Here is a 26,625-nt window from a genome sequence, read left to right as displayed (position 1 = left end):
ACAATGACATTTGACAAAGGTATTCACCCAAGTAACCACCATTGTTTTCCAGATGTAGAAGAACATTTCTGATACCCCAGAATGTTCCCTCATACCCCTGTGCAACTGAAGTTTCCTGTTCCCCATGTCATGAAACCATTGATCTGATTTATAGCACTATAAATTAGTTTTGTCTGTTACAGAACTTCATGTAACCAGGATCATGCAGGATGTACTTTTTTGTGTTTTGCATTATATACATATATCAAATTATTACTCTGTATACCTAAAAGTAATGCAATGTTATATGTCAATTATATCTCAATTTTTAAAAAGAAAAAAGGAGAAAAAAAGACATGAGATACATTGTGAGGATAAAATACACAAAACTTGATGACAGATTCAGTGAGAGAGGTGGAATGTTTTTCAGCAGAATGTTTTTGAGGTTCACCGATGTTGTTGCATGTGTTAGTATTCATTACATTACATTCACTACATAGTATTGCGTTGTAAGAATATGCCACGATTTGTTTATCCATTCTCCTGTTGAGGGACATTTGCATTATTTACAATATTTTTTATTATAAGTAAATATATGAACATTCATGCACAAATCTTTTTCTGGACATATATTTTTATTTCTCTCAGATAAATACCTAGCAGTAGAATTACTGGTCTTATAATGAGTGGATGTTTAATGTTAAAATAAACTACTAAAACTATATCACAGAATAAATGTACAGGTTAGCACTCCCAGAAGAAATGTGTGAGCATTAAATATGCTCCACATCCTGGTTAATACTAGGTATTGTCAGTCTTTTTAGTTTTAGCTATTTTAGTGAGTGTGTATCATGACTGTTTTAAATTTGCATTTCCTTGATGATAATGATATTGAGCATCATTCTGTATGCTACTTGGCCATTCATATGTTTTCTTTTACAGAGTGTCCAAGCTTTTTGCTCATTTTTTTTCATCTGGTCTATTTATCTCCTTCATATGGAGTTTTAAGTTTTGGATACAAGTCCTTTGTCAGATATATGTATTGCAAATATTCACTGCCAGTCTGTGGCTTGTTCTTTCATTTTCTTGATAGTGTATTTGGGAACACAAAAGATTTTAATTTTGATGGAGTCAAATTTATCCATTATTTTAGGCTTGTGCTTTTGTTGTGTCATATCTATGAATTCGTTGCCTAATCCAGAGTCTTGCAGGTTTTCTCATACGTTTTCTTCTAAAAGAATGACAGGGGCTTCCCTGGTGGCGCAATAGTTAGGAATCCGCCTGCCAAGGCAGGGGACACGGGTTCGAGCCCTGGTTCGGGAAGATCCCACATGCTGCAAAGCAGCTAGGCCCCTGCGCCACAACTACTGAGCCTGCGCTCTAGAGCCCGCGCGCCTAGAGCCGGTGCTCCGCGACGAGAGAGGCCACCGCAATGAGAGGCCCGCGCACCGCAACTAAAAAAGAAAGCCCACACGCAGCAACAAAGACCCAACGCAGCCAAAAATAAATAATTAAAAAAAAATTGAATGACAGTTTTTGCACTTACATTTAAGTTTATAATTAATTTGAGTAAGTTTTCTGTACGATGTAAGGTAAGGGTCTGAATTCATCCAATTTGCATATGGATATCCAATTGTCCCAGCAACATTTATTGGAAAAAATATCCTTTCCCTATTGAATTGTCATCACCAAAAGTCAATTGACCATAAATATGAGTTTATTTCTAGGTTCTCTATTCTGTGCCATTGAATTATAGGCCTATCCTTATGCCATTACCATACTGTTTTGATTACTGTACCATTATGTTTGAAATGTGATAGAGTAAGTCCTCTGTCTTCTTTTTTAAATTAATTAATTTACTTTATTATTTATTTTTGGCTGAGTTGGGTCTTTGTTGCTGTGTGCAGGCTTTCTCTAGTTGTGGCGAGCGGGGGCTACTCTTCATTGTGGTGCACGGGCTTCTCATTGTGGTGGCTTCTCTTGTTTCAGAGCATGGGCTCTAGGCATGCGGGCTTCAGTAGTTGTGGCTCGCGGGCTCAGTAGTTGTGGCGCACGGGCTTAGTTGCTCTGCGGCATGTGGGATCTTCCCAGACCAGGGCTCGAACCCGTGTCCCCTGCATTGGCAGGCAGATTCTTAACCACTGCACCACCAGGGAAGTCCATGTCTTCTTTTTCAAAATTGTTTTGACTAATCTGGGTCTTTTGCAATTCCATGTCAATATGGATCAGCTTATCAGTTTCTACAAAAAGCCTGATGGGATTTGAATAGGGAATGCATTGGATATATAGATCAATTTGGGGAGAAATGCCATCTCAGTATTTAGTCGTCCAATCCATGAACATGGAATGTCTCTTATTTGTTTATATTTCATTTTTCTCAGCAATGTTTTAAATTTTTCAGTGTATAAGTCTTGTTCTCCTTTCATTAAGTTTATCCCTAACAATTTTTTGTTCTTTGTGAATTGAATTTATTTTTAATTTTCACTTTCAGATTATACATTACTAATGTGTAGAAATACAATAGGTTTTAAAAATTTAGATACAATTCCCATACGATGAAATTCATCCTTTTAAAGTGTAAAATTTAGTGGTTTTAGTGTATTCCCAGTGGTTTGTAGCATATGCACAGTTGTGCAACCATCACAACTATCTAATTCTAGAACATTTTCACCCCAAAAGAAACCCTGGCTCCATTAGCCATCACTCTCCATTCCTCTCTCTGCCCAGCCCCTGCCCACTACTGATCTGCTTTCTGTCTCTATAGATTTGCTCCTCTGGATATTTCATATGTATGAAACCACGTAACATGTGGCCTTTTGTATCTGGCTTCTTTTACTTAGCATGTTTTCAAGGTTCATAGTGTAGCATGTATTAGTATTTCTTTCCTTTTTATAGCTGAATAATATTACATTACATAAATATACCACATTTACAATTGATTTTTGTAAATTGATCTGATATACTGTGACCGTCCTGAACTCATTTCTTAGTTCTAGTAGATGGAGTTGGGGTGGGGGCGGAGGGAAAGTTTTAGGATTTTCTACATCATGTCATCTGTGAATGAAGATAGTTTAACTTATTCCTTTCCACTGTGGATGGCTTTTACTTCCTTATTTTGGTCTATTGCACTGACTAGAACCTCCAATACAATGCTGAATAAAGGTGGCAAGAATGGACATCTTTATCTTGTTCTGAAGAGGAAAATATTCAGTCTTTTCCCATTACATACACTATTAGCTTTAGGTGCCTTTTGTCAGGTTGATGAAGTTCCCTTTTATTTTCTAGTTTTGTGAGAGTTTTTATCATGAGTGGGTGTTGGATTTTATCATATGCTTTTTCAAAGTGTCTATTGAGATAATCATGTCAGTTTTTCACATTACTATAATGCATTAATTTAATTTTCTAATGTTGAACCAGCTGTGCATTCGTGGATAAATCTCACTCAGGGTAAATAATCCCTTTACGTTGCTAGATTAGGTTTGCTAATAATTTAAAGTTTTTTGTATAATTTCAAGAGGAATATTAATTTGTAGTTTTCTCTTCATGTGATGCCTTTGTCTGACTTTGGTGTTATAGGATGGCCTCATAGGATGATTTAGGAACCATTCCCTCTTTTCTGAAAGATTGGTATTATTTCTTCTTTAAATATTTAAACATATATAGAAATATAGTTGACGTTTTTATACTGACCTTGTATCTTGTGGCCTTGTTAAACTCATGTATTAGTGCTAAGCAGTTCTGTTTGTTCATTTTGTGAATTCCTGAGAATTTTTTACATACAGAATTCTTTTCTTCTGGTGTCTTTGTCTGGCTTTGGTATCAGGGTAATATTAGCTTCACTGAATGAGTTGGGAAGTGTCTCTTCCTCTATTTTCTGAAAGGGTTTATGAAAGATGGTTATTATTTATTCTTTGAATATTTGGTAGAATTTACCAGTAAAGCCATCTGTGCCTGGGCTTTTCTTTGTAGGAAGATTTTAAATTACTTATTTAATTTCTTTAATTAATATATATCTGTATGGATTTTTAATGTCTTTTTGAGTCAGTTTGGTAATTGTGTCTTCCTAGAAATTTACCTGTTATATCTAAGTTATCTAATTTCTTGACATGAAGCTGCTTATTATATTTCCCTAGTCCTTTTACTTTCTGTAAGGTCAACAGTTATGTCCTCACTTTTATTTCTAATCTTGTTCATTTATGTCGTCTTTTTTCTTGGTCAAAGTAGCTAAAGACATCAATTTTGTTGACTCTTCAAAGAACTTTGACTTTATTGAGTTTCTCTATTGTTTTTCTGTTTCCTGTTTCATTAATTTCTACTCTCATCTGTATTATTCTATTTCCTTCCTTCTGCTTGCTTTGGATTTAATTTGGTCTATTTTAGTTTCTTAAGGTGGAAGCTTATGTTATTGATTCAGTATGCTCCATTTTTCTGTAGGTACTTTTGTTCTGTTGAGGTATAATTGACATACAACATTATGTTAGTTTCAGGTATATAACATAATGATTCAATATTTGTATATTTGGTGAATTGATCTCCATAGCACATCACCATACATAGTTACAGAAGTTTTTTCCTTATGATGAGAATTTTTAAGATCTTTTCTCTTAGCAACTCTCAAATATAATACAATATTATTAACTATAGTCACCATGCTGTACATTACATCCCCATGATTTATTTATTTTATAACTGGAAGTTTGTACCTTTTGACATGCTTCACGCATTTCACCCAACCCCACAACCCCACCTCCGTCATCACCAATCTGTTCCGTGTCTATAAGCTTGATTTCTTTTTCTATAGGTATTTAAAGCTGTAAGTTTCCCTCTAAGCACCACTTTAGTTATGTCTTATAAATTTTGATATTCTGCTTTTCCATTTTCATTCAATTGAAAATATTTTCTAACTTCCCTTGTAGATTGTTCTTTAACCCATCAGTTATTTAGAAGAACAGTGTTTAATTTTCAAATACTTGGGGATATCCCAAATTTATATCCATTGTTGATTTCTACTTAATTCCAACATGGTTGGAGAACATACCTAGTACAATTTCAATCCTTTTAGATTTATGAGACTTGTTTTTTGTATGCTTGAAGATTATATATTCTGCTGTCATTGGATAGAATCAATTAGGTCAAGTTCGTTGATAGCACCGTTCAAGTCTTCAATATCCTTGCTGATCTTCCGTTTAGTTGTTCTATCAAGTATTGAGAGTGGGGTATTGAAGTCTCCAGCTACAACTGTTATGTTTCCCATTTCTCTTTTAAATTCTGTAGTTTGCTTCATATGCTTTAAAGCTTCGTTGTTAGATGTGTATACATTTATAACTACTTTATTTTCCTAAAGAATTGGCCTTTTTATCATTATGGAGATGTCCTTTTGTTTCTAGTAGTATTTTATGTCTTAAAGTTTACTTTGTGTTCAAATTCAAGCCGTTTTTATGGCTGCCTTGGCTCTTAATTTCTGTGCCCTCTCATCTCCTCTGCATTTGTGTGCTGACTCATAGTCAGCCATTTGTGTGTGCATAGTTTGGGCCCTCTCTGGTCTCTCCTGCATGGATATGTGGAGAGTTTATTAGGGCCTCCTATGACTTATTTCCCAGACCTCCTTAATAAATTTCTGGATAGTCTGCCAATCCATTTCTTGCCCCAGCTAGTATTGAAACCTCAGACTATCTGAGCCACTGTTTTTCCTTGTTCATATGCTACCGAATGTGCTACTATTGTTGACAATGCTGTTGAACTTAGAGTTCATCCAAGTTCCATTCCAAATCTATTGAGCCCTCTCTGGTGGTGAAGCTGCTAGTTTTTACAGTTTGTCCCTTTAAAGTTGAACAGACTCTTATTGTTCCTAACTCAAAGTTCTATTGATTTTCATGAATAACTGCTACTCCATTTGCTGTGTACCTTTAGTCAATTTTCAGAATCCTGAAATGATTGCTTTAGACAATTATATCCAGTTTATTGTTGCTTTTGGGGAAGATTTGTCAAGATACTCACTCTGCCACACTATTTAGAAGTCCCATCTCATAATTTTCTTTTATTATATTGTCTTTGTCAGGTTTTGGCATCAATATTATGCTGACCCATAAAGTGAATTGAAAATGCTCCTGTTTTGGGGAAAAGTTTGTGTGACTGTTATTTCTTCCACAAATGTATGTTCTTCCACCTAAGCCTAGAGCTTTCCCTGTGAGAGTTGCTTGATTTAGTTTAAGAGTTTTACAACTATTCAGATTTTTGAGGAATTTGTCCATTTCATCTAAGTTATGGAATTTATTGGCATAAAATTGTATATATTATTCTGTTAATATTCTTTTAATGTCTGTAGAATTTGTAGTGACATCTCTTTCATTCCTCATATTTGTAATTTGCATTTTATTGCTTTTCCTTGACTAGTATCACTAGAGGGCTTATTAATTATTAATCTTTCCAAAGAATCAACTCTTGGACTTGTTCATTTTCTCTTTTATTTACCTATTTTCTATTTGATTAATTTTGCTTTTAATTCTTTCATTCTACTTTGGATTTAATTTACTCTTCTTTCCTAGCATCTTAAGGTAGAAACTTAGGTTACTCATTTTAAAGCTTTCTTCTTTTTCTAAAATAGGTATTTAAAGGTATAAATGTCTTTATAAGAAATACTTTAGCTGCATCCGTAAATTTGATTTTTTTTTTTTTTTTTTTTTTTTTTGCGGTACACGGGCCTCTCACTGTTGTGGCCTCTCCTGTTGCAGAGCACAGGCTCTGGACACGCAGGCTCAGCGGCCATGGCTCACGGACCCAGCCGCTCCGCGGCATGTGGGATCTTCCCAGACTGGGGCACAAACCTGTGTCCCCTGCATCGGCCCGCGGACTCTCAACCACTGCGCCACCAGGGAAGCCCAGATTTAATCTTTTGAACAATACTGATATATTTTATGGCCCACCATACAGTCTGTCCTTGTCAACATTCCATATGTTCTTGAGAAGGATATGTACTCTGCATTTGTTCAGTATAGCATAAGATCTTTTATGTTTTTACTGATTTTCTAATTGTTTTATTAATAACTAAAATCTCTAACAATAATTGTGGATTCACCTAGTTCTCTCTTTAGTTTCTTCATACATTTTGAAACTCAATTAGATGCTTACTTATTTAGAATTGTTACATCTTCCTGGTATACGTTGTTATGGACTGAATTGTGTCCTCCTCAAATTCATATGTTGAAGCCCTAATCTGCAACATGATTCTATTTGGAGATAAAGCCTTTAAGTCGGAAATTAAGGTAAAATGAGGTCATACGGGTGGAGTGCTAATCTGATAGGATTAGTGTTCTTATAAGAAGAGGAAGAGACACCAGAGATCTCTCTACCTGTGCCTATGCCCAGGAGAAAGGTCATGTGAGGAGACAGTAAGCCAGGAAGAGTGGCCTCAATCTGTCGATGGACACTTAGGTTGCTTCCATGTCCTGGTTATTGTAAATAGATACAAATACAATGAACATTGTAGTACATGTCTCTATTTGAATTATGGTTTGCTCAGGGTATATGCCTGGTAGTGGGATAGCTGGGTCATATGGTAATTCTATTTTTAGTTTTTTTAAGGAACCTCCATACTGTTCTCCATAGTGGCTGTTATCAGTTTACATTCCCACCAACACTGCAAGAGGGTTCTCTTTTCTCCACACCCTCTCCAGCATTTATTGTTTATAGATTTTTTGATGACGGCCATTCTGACTGGTGTGAGGTGATACCTCATTGTGGTTTTCATTTGCATTTCTCTAATGATTAGTGATGTTCAGCATCCTTTCATGTGTTTGTTGGCAATCTGTATATCTTCTTTGGAGAAATGTCTATTTAGGTCTTCTGCCCATTTTTTAATTGGGTTGTTTGTTTTTTTGATATTGAGCTGCATGAGCTGCTTGTATATTTTGGAGATTAATCCTTTGTCAGTTGCTTCATTTGCAAATATTTTCTCCCATTCTAAGAGTTGTCTTTTCGTCTTGTTTATGGTTTCCTTGCTGTGCAAAAGCTTTTAAGTTTCATTAGGTCCCACTTGTTTATTTTTGTTTTTATTTCCATTTCTCTAGGAGGCGGGTCAAAAAGGATCTTGCTGTGATGTATGTTATAGAGTGTTCTGCCTAAGTTTTCCTCTAAAAGTTTTATAGTGTCTGGCCTTACATTTAGGTCTTTAATCCATTTTGAGTTTATTTTTGTGTATGGTGTTAGGGAGTGTTCTAATTTCATTCTTTTACATGTAGCTGTCCAGTTTTCCCAGCACCACTTATTGAAGAGGCTGTCTTTTCTCCATTGTATATTCTTGCCTCCTTTATCAAAAATAAGGTGACCATATGTGCGTGGGTTTATCTCTGGGCTTTCTATCCTGTTCCATTGATCTATATTTCTGTATTTGTGCCAGTACCATACTGTCTTGATTACTGTAGCTTTGTAGTATAGTCTGAAGTCAGGAAGCCTGATTCCTCCAGCTCCGTTTTTCTTTCTCAAGATTGCTTTGGCTATTCGGGGTCTTTTGTGTTTCCATACAAATTGTGAAAGTTTTTGTTCTAGTTCTGTGAAAAATGCCATTGGTAGTTTGATAGGGATTGCATTGAATCTGTAGATTGCTTTGGGTAGTATAGTCATTTTCACAATGTTGATTCTTCCAATCCAAGAACATGGTATATTTCTCCATCTGTTTACATCATCTTTGATTTCTTTCATCAGTGTTTTATAGTTTTCTGAGTACAATTCTTTTGCCTCCTTAGGTATGTTTATTCCTAGGGATCTTATTCTTTTTGTTGCAGTGGTAAATGGGATTGTTTCCTTAGTTTCTCTTGCTGATTTTTCGTCATTAGTGTATAGGAATGCAAGCATTTTTTTTTTAAGTATTTTTTTTGGCTGCATGGCATATAGGATCTTAGTTCCCTGACCAGGGGTCGAACCCGTGCCTCCTGCAGTGGAAGTGTGGAGCGTTAACCACTGGACTGCCAGGGATGTCCCCAAACTGCCTTTTTTTTTTTTTTGGCTGCGCTGGGTCTTCATTGCTGCGTGCGGGCTTTTCTCTAGTTGCAGCGAGCGGGGGCTACTCTTCCTTGTGGTGTGTGGTCTTCTTATTGCGGTGGCTTCTTTTGTTGCAGAGCATGGGCTCTAGGTGCACAGGCTTCAGTAGTTTCAGTACGCGAGCTCAGCAGTTGTGGGTAGCAGCTCTAGAGCGCAGGCTCAGTAGTTGTGGCACATGGGCTTAGTTGCTCCGCAGCATGTGGGATCTTCCCAGACCAGGGCTCGAACCTATGTCCCCTGCATTGGCAGGAGGATTCTTAACCACTGTGCCACCAGGGAAGCCCCCAAACTGCCTTTTTATCCGTAAAAAATATTCCTCTTTCCTAGTAATCAACTCTGTGTCTTGAAGTTTATTTTGTCTCATATTAATATAAGCCTATTGTGTGCACAGTATAACTTTCTCTGTCCTTTTAATTTCAATCTGTGTCTTTATATATAGAGTTTGTCTCTTCCATATAGTATATAGTTGAGTCTTGTTTTTTTTTTAATCTGTTCTGTGTTTTATCCATTTTTTATCCATTCCATTTTTTTTGTTTTAATTATTGACATGGTTGGGTTGTAGTCTACCATCTTGCTGTTTCTTTTCCATTTGTCCCTTTTTTGGGGGGGGGATCATTTCTTGTTCTTTTCCTTTCCTGTCTTATTCTAGGTTAATCAAATATTTGTTAGTATTCCATTTTATTTCCCCTATTGGCATCTTAGCTTATTCTTCTTATAATTTTTTAATGCTTGCTCTAGGGCTAATAATGTGCATTCTTAACCTATCAAAGTCTAGTTAGTCAATATTTTACCACTTCATACCTCCCTCTTCATACTTCCCACTTGTCTTAATACCTGACACTTCACAAATGTAATAATCGTATAACAGTATAATTCCATTTATATTCACCCATCCTTTGAGCTATATTTGTCTCAGCTTTTACTTCTACAAATATAAACTCCATCTTGCACATGTTTTGCTTTATTCAGTCAGTTATCCTTTAGAGAAATCACTAAAAAATAGACTTTTGTATTTACCCACCTATTTAGTTTCTGGTGTTCTTTATCTCCCTGTGTCCTAAAGATTCCAACTGCTTCATCTGCCCTGAACTCTGATCTCTGTTACTCAGCAAAATGGGACCACTGTGCTTTGTTTGGACTCTATCTTACAATTCCATAGTCAGAAAATTATTCCCAGGCAGGGAGCCAGGGTAAACAGGGGCCTGCCTATCTTATGAGTTTCTTTTCTCTTAGGGATTATTGATATGGGCTACCTGTTAACCAATGCCTCAAGAGACAGTCAGCATGGGGTTTCAGAGCCAAAACAGAATAAGGAAGGCATCAACCTGGGAAGGCAGCCTGTTATAAGATATTGGAACCTAAGCACAGTAAAGACGGCGTCTGTGTAGGAAGACAGCCTTTGTATGATAGGAGCCTAAGAGAGGTAAAGAGAACATCTAAGCAGTTTTTCTGACCCTGAGCAGTGTGAGAGGGGTGTTCTAATTACTTTGGCAGTGTACCAGATTACTCGCAAACTGAATGGCTCAAAATAGCAATAATCATGTATTATCTTTCCAGGTTTACATGTGTCTGGAATTTACATAGCTCACAGCAGGAATGGTTTGTCTCTTCTCCACAGCATCTGGGATATCAGTTGAAAAGCTCGAAGGCTTAGAGCTGAAAGCATCTGAGTGTTCATTCACTCAAATATCTAGCAATTGATGCTGGCTTTCAGCTGGGGGCTTCAGTTTCTCTTTATATGGGCTTTTCCATGTGGTTTGAACTTCCTCACAACATAGTGGCTAAATTCCAAGGTCAAGCATTCAGAGAGAGAGAAACAGAAAGAGGCAGGCAGAAGCTGTGTTGCTTTCTAACCTAAAAAATCATGCAGCATCACTTTCACTGCATTCTACTGATTAAGGCAGTTAAATAGTCCATTCAGGTTCAAAGGAAAAGAACATAGAGCCTATCTCTTCAGTGGAGGAATATCAGTATCTTGTAATAAGGGCATGTCAGATGGGATATATATTGGCATGACTTTTGAAAATATAATCTGCCACAGTGGGTGTTTGCATGGGGAGCAGGTTGTTGCAGGGTGATGGGGCACAAGTGAGATGAGGAGGATGTCCTTGCAGGAGAGCAGCCAGCTTATAATGTTGGAACAACAATGGAGAAGAAAGTTACCATGTGGGGAGTCGGCAGCCCCACACAGGGTGATAGCCCAAGCAGCCTGAGGAAGGTGCCTATTCGGAGGCGAGGACAACATTGGGTGTCTGACTCTGAGTGGGATGAGGAGATCATTCATTGGGTGTGAGAGTGCAAGGGTCAGTGACTCAGCACAGGGTGTTGAAACATATGCGGAGTGAGAAGAGCATTTGCGGAGGTTAAGAGGCAGTGGATTAGTGGGGAACTGGTTATGTTCAGGGGGACTAATCAAATAAGTAAATATATTAAGAATAACGGAAGCCACGTTTATCACTGTCAGAGAAAGAAGTTACAAATTAGAAAAGGAAAAAACTAGAATGAACCTTGTCATTTCACAGTGGGATAGGAGGAGTACTTATATTCCCTAGTTCTGTCCACTGGGAGGGTTTGGGAATAAGCGACACCTAAAAAGCAATGAGCACGCTTAGCACCCAAATCTTTGTTTCTAAACATGGCATAAAAGGAACCAGGGCTTCTTAAAGAATTGGCTGATTCCAGGGATGGGGCAAAGAAAGTACAAAATAAGCCTGGATATCTTGTACCAGAAAGTAAGGAAATATTTAAAGAAGGATGGGAACATGTCAAAATGGCACAGAAGCAGCTTGAAGGGAATTCTGCGGGCCAAATCTGGGACAATTGGAACTTCAAGATAAATAATGATGTATTATATATTATAACTAACTGAACAAAATAGGAATCCTTGAGTCTACACTGATGTAAATCATAAATTGAAAGTCTGAGGAGGAACAGGATAGTAGGTACATAATTTCAATGTACCGCCCCGTAAAATACTTTTTTTTTAAATATCTTTATTGGAGTATAATTGCTTTACAATGGTGTTTTAGTTTCTGCTTTATAACAAAGTGAATCAGCTATACGTATACATATATCCCCAATAAAATACTTTCGAATGCAAAGGAAAATCACCTTAATTAAGTGATCAAAGTGAACAACATTAATAATGGGACAAATGGAATTATGTGCCACCTAATAGAATGCAATGAGAAAAACAAGCTCATTTCTGTCGTATCATAGACTCAAGAACTGTTCCAGATTGAGGGAGACTAAAGAGACTTGACAATGTGATATAAACTTTTGCTATAAAGGATATCATTGGGACAACTAGTGAAACTTTAATGGGATCTATGGATTAGGTGGTAGCAATATATCAGTGTTAATTTTCTGAATTTGATTCTTGCCCTCTAGTAATGTAGTGTGTCCTTGCTTGAAGGAAATATACACTAAAATATTTGGTGCAAGGGAGTATCATGTCAGTAACTTACTCTTAAACCATTCAGGAAAAAAACAGTTGGCCTCCATATTCATGGGTTTGTAAATGTAAAACACATTTATATCGTATTAGGTATTATAAGCAATCTAGAAAGGATTTAAAGTGTACAGAAGGCTATGCATAGGTAATATGCAAATACTGCACCATTTTATATGAGACTTGAGCATCCCTGGATTTTGGTATCCACAGGCGGTCCTGGAACCAATCCCTCATGGATACCAAGGGATGACTGTTCTTTTTACTATACTTACAACTTTTCTGTAAGTTTGAGGTTGTTTCCAAGTTATTCAGAAAACACAATGTGCAGTAATCGCAACTTTGATCACAAAACTTGAATTTGATTAAGACACAATCCATTACTAATAATGGATTTCACAGGAATTACCTACTCTGACATACATGTGAAATCTGCAATGAAATGTTTGTGTAATACAAGGAAAATATCAACATTATTTATATACTAACCAGGAACCTTGAAAACAATCACAATTATAGCTTTAAGTTTCAAAGAGAAATGTATTCTTCAAAATATTAAACATAGAGTTTTTATATGACCTAGAAATTCCACTCCTAGGTGTATACCTAAGAATATTCAAAACATGTCCACAGAAAAACTTGTACACAAGTGTTCATAGTAGCATTATTCATAATAGCAAAAAAGTGAAACAATCCAAATGTCCATCATCTGATGAATAAACAAAATTGGTATATCCATGCAATGAAATTATATTCATTAATAAAAAAGAAGTACTGACACACGCTATAACATGGATAAAATGTGAACATATGCTAGGTGAAATAAGCCAGACACAATAGGTGATATACTGTATGATTCATTTATATGAAATATCAGAATAGGCAAATCCATACAGACAGAAAGCAGATTAGTGGTTGCCAGGGGCTGGGTGGAGAGAGAAATGGAGAGTAATTGCTAATTGCACGACTCTGAGAATATACTGCAAATCACTTAACTGTTCACTTTAAAAGAGTGAATTTTATGTATGTGACTATCACAGTAAAAAAAAGTAAAAATAATAAATCCAATGAAAGTCTAATCTAGTATTAAACAGATGAGAAATCTATTAAAACATTTAAATGAAATATCAAAAGTTAAACACATGACAAAGAATATAAATTCCTGCCAGAAGCCAACATTAGCCTAGAACTCAGTTCCCTTAGAAAACATGAACTCTGGGACTTCCCTGGTGGTGCAGTGGTTAAGAATCCGCCTGCCAATCCAGGGGACACAGGTTCGAGCCCTGGTCCAGGAGGATCCCACATGCTGCGAAGCAACTAAGCCCATGCGCCACAACTACTGAGCCCGTGTGCCACAACTACTGAAGCCCGCACACCTAGAGCCCGTGCTCCACAACAAGAGAAACCATTGCAATGAGGAGCCCACACACCACAACGAAGAGTAGCCCCCCCTCACCGCAACTAGAGAAAGCCCACGCACAGCAACGAAGACCCAACACAGCCAAAAATAAATTAATTAATTAAAAAAAACAAAACAAAACATGAACTCTACACCTATATACCAGCAACAAATAGATTAAAAATATGATTTTTAATATACCATGCAAGGTACCTAGGAATAAATCTTCAACAAATGTATATTACTTTTATGGATAAAATTATAAAAATATATTGAAAGACACTAAAGAAATGGATAATAAATGGAAAGATTTATATATCAAATTCATGATTAGGAAAACTCACTATCATAAAGATAGCAGTCCTCCCCAAATCGACCCATGCAATTTAATAATCAGATTCTAACATACATAAAAAAGGTTGGCCAAGACAATTATCAATAATGTAGTAAGACTTCCCTATCACATATTATAGATTATTATAAAGCTATAGTTTAATTAAAACCAGTTGTATTGGGCTTCCCTGGTGGTGCAGTGGTTGAGAGTCCGCTTGACGATGCAGGGGACACGGGTTCATGCCCCGGTTCGGGAAGATCCCACATGCCGCGGAGCGGCTGGGCCTGTGAGCCATGGCCGCTGAGCCTGCGCGTCTGGAGCCTATGCTCCGCAACGGGAGAGGCCACAACAGTGAGAGGCCCGCGTACCGCAAAACAAACAAACAAAAAAAGCCAGTTGTATTCGCATGAGTTTAGAATAGAACAGTTTAGAGAGCCCAGGAACAGACCATTTCATATTTTAAAACTTAATCTATAACAGAGGTAACATAGCAAATCAATGGAGAAAGGATGCAACAGTACTCTCCGGAAATAATGCTACCTTTTATGGAAGAAGCTGGAAATATATATGTGCATTTTTAGTGATCACAATGACTAGAGGTTGCTACAGGTATTTAATAGGCAGGGATCATTAATACTAAACATCCTGCTATACATGGGACATGGCTGTACAACAGCCATATCCAAAGTGCCAAAAATGCCCTTGCTTAGAAATCCTGAACTAGTCAGTAAATGGTGCTGAAACAATTCATTATCCATATGGAAAAATTAAAATTATGTTCCTGCTATATACCATATACAAAAAACTATTCCGGGGGATTAAAGACCTAAGCGTGGGAATTGTGAAAGTTACAAAAGCCACAGACCAGGAAAAGATATTTGCAATACATTTAACAAAGAATGAGTGTATCAGTGATTAATTGCATTTAGTTACTACTAATAAAAACAACAGTGACTTAAACAAGATAAAAGTTTAATTTCTCTCTCAAAAAAATTAAATCTAGGGGTAGGCATTAAAAGCTGATATGGTGCCTCCATGGATATCAAGGACTCAGTTTCTTCTATCATTTCCATCCTCAGTGATGCTTTATGGTCCAAGATGGCTGCTTTACCTTTAGCCATAGTTCCATGTTCCAGGCAGGAATTAGGAGAATTCCTAATTAAGAATTAGGAATTTTCCAGAATTTTTTCTCAAAAAAACGGCATTCCAGAAAGCCCCATCTCCTGACTTATTGTACAATTCATTAGCTACCTCTACCTGTAACAGAGGTTGGTAAATAAATTTTCAACTGGGTACAATACCAAAAGTTCTATAGTTGTACAGGGAGAGTGGACATTATATAACTATTTAGAACAGGGGTCAGCAAACTATGACCAGTGGGACAAATCCAGCCCACAGCCTATTTTGTAAATAAAATTTATTGGAACATTGTCATGCCCATCTATTTATACACTGCTTCTGGCTGCCTTCTCAGTGAGAGTTGAGGGTCCTGACAGAGTCTGCAGAGCCTGAAATATTTACTATCTAGTCCTTTACACAAAAAGTACACCCACCACCCCTAATCTAAAAGACAAAGAGGTACCAGGGGTTAAGAATCCGTCTGCCAATGCAGGGGACACAGGTTTGAGCCCTGGTCCGGGAAGATCCCACATGCAGCGGAGCAACTAAGTCCGTGTGCCACAACTACTGAGCCTGCGCTCTAGAGCCCACAAGCCACAGCTACTGAGCCCTTGTGCCACAACTACTGAGCCCTCATGCCACAACTACTGAAGGCTGCACGCCTAGAGACCGTGCTCCACAAGAGAAGCCACTGCAATGAGAAGCCTGCGCACCACAACAACGAGTAGCCCCCACTCACTGCAACTAGAGAAAGCCCGTGCATAGCAACGAAGACCCAACACAGCCAAAATATAAATAAATAAAAAATAAGTTAAAATAAATTTAAAAATAAAGACAAAGAACTCCTACTAATTAATATGAAAATGATAAATAAAATAATAAATGAGTATGAAAATATTAATAGGCAATTCACAGACTACAAATATGTGCAACATCATGTATGAACTTTTCAAACAATTCTAGGCAAAAGAAGCCAGATATAAAAAATACATACTGTAGGATTCCATTTATATGAAGGGCAAGAACAAGTAAACCTGGTGATAGAGGTCAGAATAGTGGTTATCTTTGGGGTTGGAAGAGGGCATCTAGGAGCCTTGTGGGATGCTGATTGTCTGTATCTTGATCTATGTACTGTTTTCACACATACACACACACACACACACGCACACCCAATATGTAAGTTATGCAGTTTTCTGTAAGGTGTGCAACTTTTCTCTTCTAATCAACCCCATTGCATCAGATACCTTTAAATAAAAAAAATTAAAACTCTGGCAAAGATGAAAAAGTTTGATAATTCACTGTTTTGGTCAAGAGTGTAAGAAAATAGGCCCTTTCATATGTTCCTGGTGAGATTGCTGATTGTAATAACTTTTACAGAGGTCAATTTGGTAACAACTTTCAAAATTACAAAAGCATGTATCTTTTGAGCAGCATTCCACCTCTAGAAACTTATCCTCAGATATGTTCATATATATGTAAAATAATATATGTACAAGGTCATAAATGCAGCACTTTTTTGTAATAGCAATGGCTATGCAGCCATCAAAGAACAAAGCAGTTTTTAAATAATATATATATTTGAATATACTATAATATACATAATATACTATACTATAATGTAATATATTCTTCAAAATATATTGATAGTGTTAAGTGGAAAAACAAATAGCCCTGGATAGAGTGTATAATGACAAGCTTTATGTAAAAGTTAAAATGTACAAAGTTAGCAAAGGAATCAATTAAATTTGTAAATAGAGAATCCCTGTCTGGTTCCTTGCTGTAACTGAAACAGCTTTAGTGTTTTGCCATTTAAACTGATATTCAACTGACAAATAGTCATTATCAAGTTTCAAGGGTTTCCTTCCCTATCTAATTGAGAATTTTTATAAGGAATGGTTTTCGAATTTTATCAAGTATCTTTTTAACATCTATTGGCTTGTTCATATTTTTTCCTTTAATTCACTGATATTAAACATATTAATACATTCACAGATATTGACCCATCTTTGTATTCCTAGAATAAACCTTATTTGATTATTTAAAAAAAAATCAATCCGAAGTACATAAAACTAAAATAGAATAGAACTGGGTTAGATATTTTTATGATTGTTGACTATAAAACTTTAAATAATAGATATAATTAGAATAAAAAAGGAAAGTCTTCCTTCACATCATTATAATAACTTTGTTAATTTTTTTTAAGACTTTTTTTTTAATGTTGACCATTTTTAAAGTCTTTATGAACTTCTTACAACACTGCCTCTGTTTTATGTTTTGGTTTTTTGGCCCCGAGGCATGTGGAATCCTAGTTCCCCGACCAGGGATCGAACCCACACCGCCTACATTGGAAGGCGAAGTCTCAACCACTGGACCACCAGGGAAGTCCCCAACTTTGTTAATTTTAAAACAATATTTTAAAAGAAATAAACCTAAGAATATAAACGCCAGCATGATTATAAATATATTTGGCAAAGTAGTAGGCCATTAGTTAAATTGGGGGGAAAACTGTATTCCTATATACCAGTGGTAACTCAAAAACACCTAAGTTCAAAAGCAAGGAAAATGTATAATTAAATACTAAGTTCAAATCAGTTGTATCTTACAAGAGATTTACTCAAAATAAATAATGAAATGATAAAGCGCATTAAATTAAAGGAAGATCTAAGTAAACTATATTTCTAGGTAGAATACTAAGTTCAGTTAAGGTACAAAATGACTGAAATGTGTTTATAAAGCAATTAGTACAGAGCCTAGCATCTATTAAATATTCAATAAATTTTAGTTCTCCCTGCACCTAATTTAATATAATGTTGTAATGCAATATCAATTAAATCCCTCATGAATATTTTATAAAATTTCATACAAGGGAAAATAAAATTTATCTGAAAGAGCAAAGAGGACACAAATACTAAATAATACATGTTTTTTAATGAACACTAATAGATTTCCCAAGATTTTTAAAATATCATGAAAACCCTAAGATATTAAGTCAAATGTAGAAAAATTGTTCAAACAAAGTAGGTTCAACAGTAAAAGAACTTAATTATCCTCACACCATATACTATTTTAAAAGTCTGGTGAGTTAAAAAGTTAAACATGCAAAATTCTATTATATAATATTCCATCTTTCTAAAGATAAAATCCTGACTAGCAAAGAAATTAAGGTCAAAAGTAAAATGGTTATATTTGAATTTTTTAAAAAAAATCTGTTACACAGTAAATACCAAAAGGAAAGTAGGGAAATGGGAAACATTTGTATGACATTCATAACTTAGATACTAATTAAAATATAGAGATAACTGATTGAAATATATAGTCAGTACACTAAAAGCTCAAAATAAGTCATCAAATTAATTAAATCATTATGTAAGGATAAAATTTAAATTCTTTACCATGGCCTACAATGCCTTACAAGATCTAGTGCTGCCTACCTCTCCAGTCTCATTAGCGCTTTCTCCCCTGGTACACCATCCTTCAACCACCCTGACCTTTTTCCAGTTCCAAGAACGTACCAAACACTTTCCCTTGGAAACATGAAGATCCCTTCCTCCTTAGGGCCTTTGCAGATGCTGCTGGTTACCTGCTGGAAGCTCTTTTCCTCATTCTTCACGTGGTTAACTCTTAGGTCTTCAAGTCTCAGATCTACCCTACATGATACCCTACCTAAAGTGAATCCCCCTTATAGTGTTCTATCTCAGCTCCCTGTTGTCTTCCATAGAGTACTTATGACCTTTTGTAGTTATTTTGTTCATTTGCTTTTGTCAGTCTCCCTCATTAGACTATTGAATCATGTAAGTCTCATTCACCCCATATTCCCAAATACAGTGTCTGACAACAAATGCACTCAATAAATATTTGTTGAATAAATAAAAACTGAAAACCCAAGTATCAGATAATAATGAAATTACTAAATTATAATATATTAAAACAAGGAAATGCTATATAACTATATATAACTATTCAAATTGACAAGTATGGAAGTAGTAAAAGAAAATGTCTATATGAAATAATGGTGAATGAAGAAGCAGATCAGGATGCACATATATCATACAACTATGTAAGGCAACTATATATACATCCAACTTAAAATGACTAGAAAATAACTCATGGTGACAAAAAGGTTGTAACAATTAGCAGGCTTTTTGTAAAGAAAGCAGGTTGCTAACAATAATATTGTATAAAGTCAGTATTGTGGAAGAGTGCTTACAAAATAACAGTAAGTGAAAAAACAGAGAGCATAGTATTGTATGTACACCATGACTATAGCTAGGCCAAATTAAATATAGATTGAAAGAGGATACAGAAATAAAAATACCTATTGCATCAAGGTGAGAAACATGCATAAAATTTGTTTTTTAAATTTTCTTTTAAGGTTGTTGGTCTTTTAAAAATAATACTTATAATGGCAGATAGTCATGAATGAATAAATAAATAAATCTCATTATCTCAACACCCAATTAATAAAGGAGTAACATTTTAGGTAAATATCTTTAGTCTTTTTTTCTAGTATATATAAGCAAAAATATCTGTAAAATAAAATTAGAACTACACTATACATTTATTTATTTATTTTTTGTGGTAAGCGGGCCTCTCACTGTTGTGGCCTCTCCCGTTGCGGAGCACAGGCTTCGGACGCGCAGGCTCAGCGGCCATGGCTCACGGGCCTAGCCGCTCCGGGGCATGTGGGATCTTCCCAGACCGGGGCACGAACCCGTGTCCCCTGCCTCGGCAGGCAGATCCTCAAGCACTGCGCCACCAGGGAAGCCCTATACATTTATTTTTAACGTGCTTTTTTTCATTTAGTAATATATCATAAACATTTTCCCAGTCTATATGGCTTAGTAATAAACTTTCAAAAACATTTTAAACAACAAGGTAATATTAGTAGTGGAGAGACACACTAGTGGACTGAGCACAGCAGAAGGAGTAGATCCAGAGCTCAGATCCATACCAACGTGCAAGTGTTTAAGCCAAACACTAAGCATCTCTAAGGATCAACTACTACATCCATAAAACAGAGCAATACTGAAAGAGGGTGAAGCTGATGCTTCTTTACAGCTATTTTAAAGAGTAAATAAACAATGTAGGAGGGACTTCCCTGGTGGTCCAGTGGTTAAGACTTCGTGCTTCCACTGCAGGGGGCACAGGTTCGATCCCTGGTTGGGGGACTAAGGTCCCGCACGCCGTGCGGCACGGCCAAATACAATAAAATAAAGTTTAAAATAAACAGTGTAGGAGAGGGAAGGCATGAAATATACTGACCAAACTGACAAATGCTAACTCCCAGAACAGTCTCCCAAGCAATCCATCAGACCAATAACATAAAACTCACACCATATCCCCAGGAGAAGTCCGAGCTGCCTTCAGTAGAGATCCCTGTGCCTGTATAACTTGGAAAAGCAGACCTTGAATTCCCAGTGTCAGCTGATGTAAAAGGTGATTCTTGTGTGATGTCAGACTCACTAAACGCACAATTTGGAAGGAGAAGAGAAAACAGAAAAATTCTTATATTTCCTTAAGTTTCTGCAGCATTAACTACTCAGCAATCTATTAGGTGATAAGCATGTGTAGAAATATATCCACAGAGGCAAAAATAAATTAAGGACTTGAAATGTAAGCATCATAGTAAAGTCGGATCTAATTCCTACAGAATTGATGGCAGCCATTCTAAATAATTCTAGTCTTAGTTTACAATGAATACTTCAACATTCCACTTATAATGTCTACCCTTGAGAACTAAAGACATTTCAGAAACGTCTAGGAATTCACATAGAATAGTATGTGAACTTGTATGGCACTTTTAGTTTACCAAGCACTTTCACAGATATTAACCCCATTTTATCCTCACAACAACCTGGTGGTGCAGAACTCAACCCCTTTTTTAAGACAAAGAATCTGAGATTTAGTACTAGGTGTTGAAACTAGGTTTTATATTATTACTTTATTTTTATTTGTTTATTTTCTTTTGGCCGCGTTGGGTCTTCATTGCTGCGCACGAGCTTTCTCTCGTTGCAGCAGGCGGGGGCTACTCTTTGTTGTGGTGCGTGCTCTCGTGGCAGCGGCTTCTCTTGCTCCAGAGCACGGGCTCTAGGCGTGCGGGCTGCAGTAGTTGCAGTTCACGGGCTCTAGAGCGCAGGCTCAGTAGTTGTGGCACATGGCGCACGGGCTTAATTGCTCCGTGGCATGTGGGATCTTCCCAGACCAGGGATTGAACCCGTGTCCCCTGGGTTGGCAGGTGGATTCTTAACCACTGCACCACCGGGGAAGTCCCGAAACTAGGTTTTATGACTGTAATTTTTCTATGATACCACATTGCTTCTCAGAACCCTCTGTGAAGTTACCGTATCCTCTATTTCTTAAAATAATAACTGCAGCTAATATTTACTCAGCATTTACTGTATTTTATCTCATTTATATTCAGAACACCCTTTAAGAGATACTATTACCAGGTAAGTAACTTGCCCACTATTATTCAGCTAATAGATGACAAAACCAGGATTAAAAATCAGATCTGTTTGGATTCCTCCTAAGTCTCTGTTTTTAACTACTTCATAATACTGATTTTCAAAGGTTATAAAAATAAGTGTGTTTCCATTAGCTGTTCCAGAATGAAAGTTGAATGGTATTGAAAAAATGTGATAAAAATTCTTGTTTTCTTTCATTAGTACAAGGCTTGATACCAATCCTAAGGCAAAAAAACAAAACTTTTGCCATTATCAAGTGCAACAAGCAAACAAGTACACTTTTTGTTATTACCTTTGGGAACTTATGTCGTTTTCATGGCTGTCATTGGTAGAAGAAATTGCATCCAGCTGCTCTGGAAGGGGATGATGATTAAGAGAATGTTTTGTTATTCCTTTCCTGTGAAAGAGAAAAACAAAGTTATATTTCCTGTAAAGAAAAAATATATACTTTTCAGTAACTTGATCTACAAGTTCGTCACCTACTTCTTGCTGTTCTGGAACTGCACTGTACAATACAGTAGCCATTAATCACTAGCAGTTAAAATGTGGTCAGTTGGAAATGAGATGCACTTTAAGTGTAAAACACATAGGATTTCAAAGTCTTAGTACAAGAATGTACAATGTATCATTAACTATTTTATCTTGATTACATGTTAAAATGATAATATTCTGGATATATTTGGGTTAAACAAAATATGTTCTTAAAATTAATTTCACTGCAAATTGAAAATATAATAAGGTATAACCACACACCTATTAGAACAGCTAAGATAAAATATGGTGATAACACTAAACGCAGATAAGGATATGGAGAAACTGGATTTCTCATACATTGCTGGTAGGAATGTAAAATGGTGCAGCCACTCTGGAATAATTTCAGTTTCTTATAAAACTAAACACATGTGTTTATCATGAGACCTAGCCATTGCACTCTTGGGCATTGATCCCAGAGAAATGAAATTTATGTTCACACAAAAATCTGTACACAAACGTTCACAGCAGCTTTATTTATAATTGAAAAAGGTTGGAACAACTGAAATGTTCTTTGACAGCTGAATAGTTAAACTTTGGTATATTTACACAATGGAATATGATTTAGCATAAAAAAGGAGTGAACTGATACATGCAACAACTTGGATGGATTTCAAGGGCATCATACTTAGTGAAAAAAGCCAGTCTCAAAAGGTTACATATACTATATGATTCCATTTATATTACATTCACAAATAACAAAACTATAGAGGTGGAGAAAAGATTAGTGGTTCCAAAAAAAAAAAGATTAGTGGTTCCAGGGTGTGAAGAAAGGAATGGATGTGACTGTAAAGGCATATATAAGGATGTTTCCTGGTGGTGATGGAACAGCTCTGTATCTCTATTGTATTGGTAGTTACATATATCAATAAATGAGACCAAATTGCATAGAACTATATATACATATATACAAAGGAGTGGATATAAAAACTGATGAAAACTGAATAAGGTTTATAGTCTAGTTAACAGTACTGTACCAATGTCAGTTTCCTGGCTTTGAAATTATATTATAGTTACGTAAATTGTCATCATTGGGGGAATCTGGGTGAAGGGCTCATGGGACTTTGTACTATTTTTGTAACTTCCTGTGAGTCCATAATTATTTCAAAATAAAAAGGTAAAAAAGTTAATTTCACCTGTTTCTACTATTTTTTTAATGTGACTACCTGAAAATTTTAAATTATATATGTGTTTTGTATTATATTTCTATAGGACAGTACTGTTCTAGAGAGTTCAACATGTGCATTAGAATAAACTATGGGATGGGGTCAATTATTATGTTCCAGTCCTAATCATCCACAATAGACTTTTCTTCCCCACAAAATTCTGTAGTCAAATAACATGATAGGTTAAACAAAGTTACACAGGTTTGCTTTACAAGAGGTCTTCCCAGGGCTTTTAATATGCAAATGTGTATTATAAATCTAATACTCTTGTTTCACAGGAAAGGAAAGTGAGGCACAGAGGGATTAAGTAACCTGCTTAAGGTCATATGGCTAGTAAGTAATGGAGCCAGGATTCAAATCCAAGTAGTTTGTTTGAGGCTTCTCAGAGCAAATGAATAGTTTGAGATTTTAGTAAATTGTACCATTTTTGTATATAAAGATAAAGACCTAGTCAGCAGAGCTTGTACTTTAAATTATTTCTCAAATGGTGGGGCTGGATTTGTGTAGAGCTATTTGTACTTCTCTCATTCAATGATTTTACAACCAAAAGCTTGTCTTTGAGACAGTGGCAGGGATCAGAAATGTGGATTCCAGCTATGAAATAGAAACTTAAAACATATTTTAGTCTGTCAGAGAAATTTGGTTATGAAGTGACAATTAGATAATACCAAAGAAATATTAAATTTGATCATAGCTTTGTGGTTACATAAGAAAATGTGTATAATTTTTAGAAATGCATAATGAAGTATATATGGGGTGAAATGATAGTGTCTGGGGTTTTCCTTCCTTATTTCACAGATGACAGACAGGCTGAAAAAAATATATAGATGAAAGATGAAGCAAATATATTAAAATTTTGATAACTGTTTAATGTAGGTGATGGGTAGGTCATTATATTATTCACTATACATTTATGCTTGAGATTTACCATTTTTAAAATGTTAAGCTGTATATTTTATCTCAACCTCTTTTCAATATCTATAATTTGGAACTATTAGGGAGAAAACTAAAATTACTTCTTCAAAGCAAATGATCATTATAACATCTAAAGTAAAAATTACTTTTAATATACTGTTAGTTAGGGCTTCCCTGGTAGCGCAGTAGTTGAGAGTCCGCCTGCCAATGCAGGGGACACGGGTTCGTGCCCCGGTCTGGGAAGATCCTACATGCTGCGAAGCGGCTGGGCCCGTGAGCCATGGCCGCTGAGCCTGCGCGTCCGGAGCCTGTGCTCTGCAACAGGAGAGGCCACAACAGTGAGAGGCCCGTGTATTGAGAAAAAAAAAAAAAAAAAATATATATATATATATATATATATATACTGTTATTTAGATGCATATAATCTTATTATCATCATTATTCATGTTATTCTGACACTTCTAGAGAATCATCTTTTGGGAGAGTTATCTTTAGGGAGTATCAAGTCAACAATAGAGAACAAGTAACATAACCATACTGGGTCAATAATTCTGGCCCAATAAGTGCTATCAACAATTTTTTCCATAAATGATATTTTTTTTCACTTTCAGAACGGTCAGAATTAATTATAAAAGCAGATTTTTGCTTTATTTATTGGTAAATGACTTTCTTCTTCCTATTTGCTAAAAAAGCCTATTAACTGAACTGCTTCTGTGTCCTATCCTATTATTTAGTAGATAATAAGCTTCTGAAAGGCAAGGAAAGATCATAGACTGATTTTGTTTGTATGGCTATTGTACCAAGCAAAGGTGGGAAGGGACAAGGAAATTACCATTTACCGAGGACCTACTATGTGTCAAGCCCTATGCCATCACTTTAGATATGCTTTTAGATAAGGTCTTATTCCTATATTACAGAAATGAAGGCTCAAAGATTTAGTAATTTGCCTAAAATTAACAAGGCTACAGAAGAGTCTAAACAGAAACCCAGATGTGACTGAAGATATCATGCCTGTTAATTGCCCTGTATAGTTAATATTTAATTAATAAATGTATGGTTGCTAAAATTACATAGTTTAGTGGAGGAAAAATATTGGTATTTGGGGTTGAAAAACCCAAGCTCAAAACCTATTGGTTATATAATCTTAAGATGTGTACCTTTCTGATATTTCATCTGCTGAAAAACTAAAGATAATCATACCCATCTTACAGAGTTGTTAAGAGAATCAAAATGTGAAAATCTTTTTGAAAGTGTAAAGCATTAATAAATAAATGACATCATTACTTCCTACATTATAACACTTCACTAGGGGTGGGAGGTGGGTCTTTAAGTGGGAAATATTTGCTGTCTAAAGTCTCAAAAGCAAAATTGATCCTTAAGGATTCTGACACTAAATTGCAGAGGTGCAGAGGCAGTATGTGTAATGGTTATGACCACAAGCTTCAAAAACAGATTGACAACAGGTTCGTACTTCAGCTCCACCACCACCCTCTGGCTGTGTGATCTTTGGCATGCTACAATCTTTAAGTCTGGGATCTTTATCTGTAGAAAGGGCAAAATAATAGTTCCTATCTGGTCTCCTTATTGACACGATGGAGCTAATGCATGCATGTAAGCAGCTTTGCACTGTGCTTGGCACTAGACGTATTCAACTTCATTGTAGCACTCAGCTATTAATAGCTTCACGAGTTGTCAATGGTCATTGACACTGGGGCACGAAGCACTGCGGAAACTACAAAATGCCTTAGGAAACCCATTCCCCGAGCTCAAGAAGTGCAACCCAAGAGGGCCAAGTTCTGGGACAGCACAGGTAACACGCCCTTAGCTGGAGATGGAGGTAGAAGGGGCAACGTCCGGCAAGGCTGGGAGGAGAGAATTTCGAAGAAAATTTTCTTTCCCTCGCCCTGGGAAAGGAAAAAGGAGCAAGGGACTGGTCAGGGAGGGTCCGCAAAGCGCCTGCGGCCCGCCTCGGCCTGGGCCGGGCTGGGGTGGCTGAGCAGTCCACTCACAGCTCCAAGTTCTGTGGCACCGCCTTCCGAGTGTATCTGGAGATCATCCTCCTCTTCCTCCTCAGCCGCGACAGGGGCGGGCAAGCCAGGTTGGGGGCCTCTGGCCTGGCCCTCCCGCCGGCTCCGGTTCGGCTCCCTCCCGCCACCTTCCGGCCCCGTCACGCCCAGTCTCTTAGACTCCGGGCCGTCACTCCCACAGGATCCCCACCTCCCTAGTCTTCC

At 36.6% G+C, this 26,625-nt stretch overlaps 1 protein-coding gene across 2 annotated transcripts in view; it reads right to left on the bottom strand.

Annotated features, from left to right (window-relative positions):
• FAM149B1 (family with sequence similarity 149 member B1) overlaps positions 1 to 26,620 on the bottom strand; it is a 62,703-nt gene extending 36,083 nt beyond the window's left edge. Inside the window, exons 1-3 of one of the 2 annotated variants that reach the window (XM_032607306.1) lie at positions 26,404 to 26,620; positions 22,075 to 22,179; positions 20,651 to 20,780 (exon numbers count right to left, since the gene is read on the bottom strand). In XM_032607306.1, coding sequence (XP_032463197.1) covers positions 20,651 to 20,780; positions 22,075 to 22,179; positions 26,404 to 26,450 — 282 coding nt within the window. In that variant the 5' untranslated portion in view covers positions 26,451 to 26,620. The remainder of the gene's footprint in view (positions 1 to 20,650; positions 20,781 to 22,074; positions 22,180 to 26,403) is intronic. The other variant, XM_032607307.1, reaches the window with a different exon arrangement.
• Positions 26,621 to 26,625: the final 5 nt, after the last annotated feature.

Source organism: Phocoena sinus, chromosome 16, assembly GCF_008692025.1.
Source record: "Phocoena sinus isolate mPhoSin1 chromosome 16, mPhoSin1.pri, whole genome shotgun sequence".
Lineage (NCBI taxonomy): Eukaryota > Metazoa > Chordata > Mammalia > Artiodactyla > Phocoenidae > Phocoena > Phocoena sinus.
Note: the sequence above shows the minus strand (reverse complement) of the source record. Positions and strands in the feature narration are given on the sequence as shown.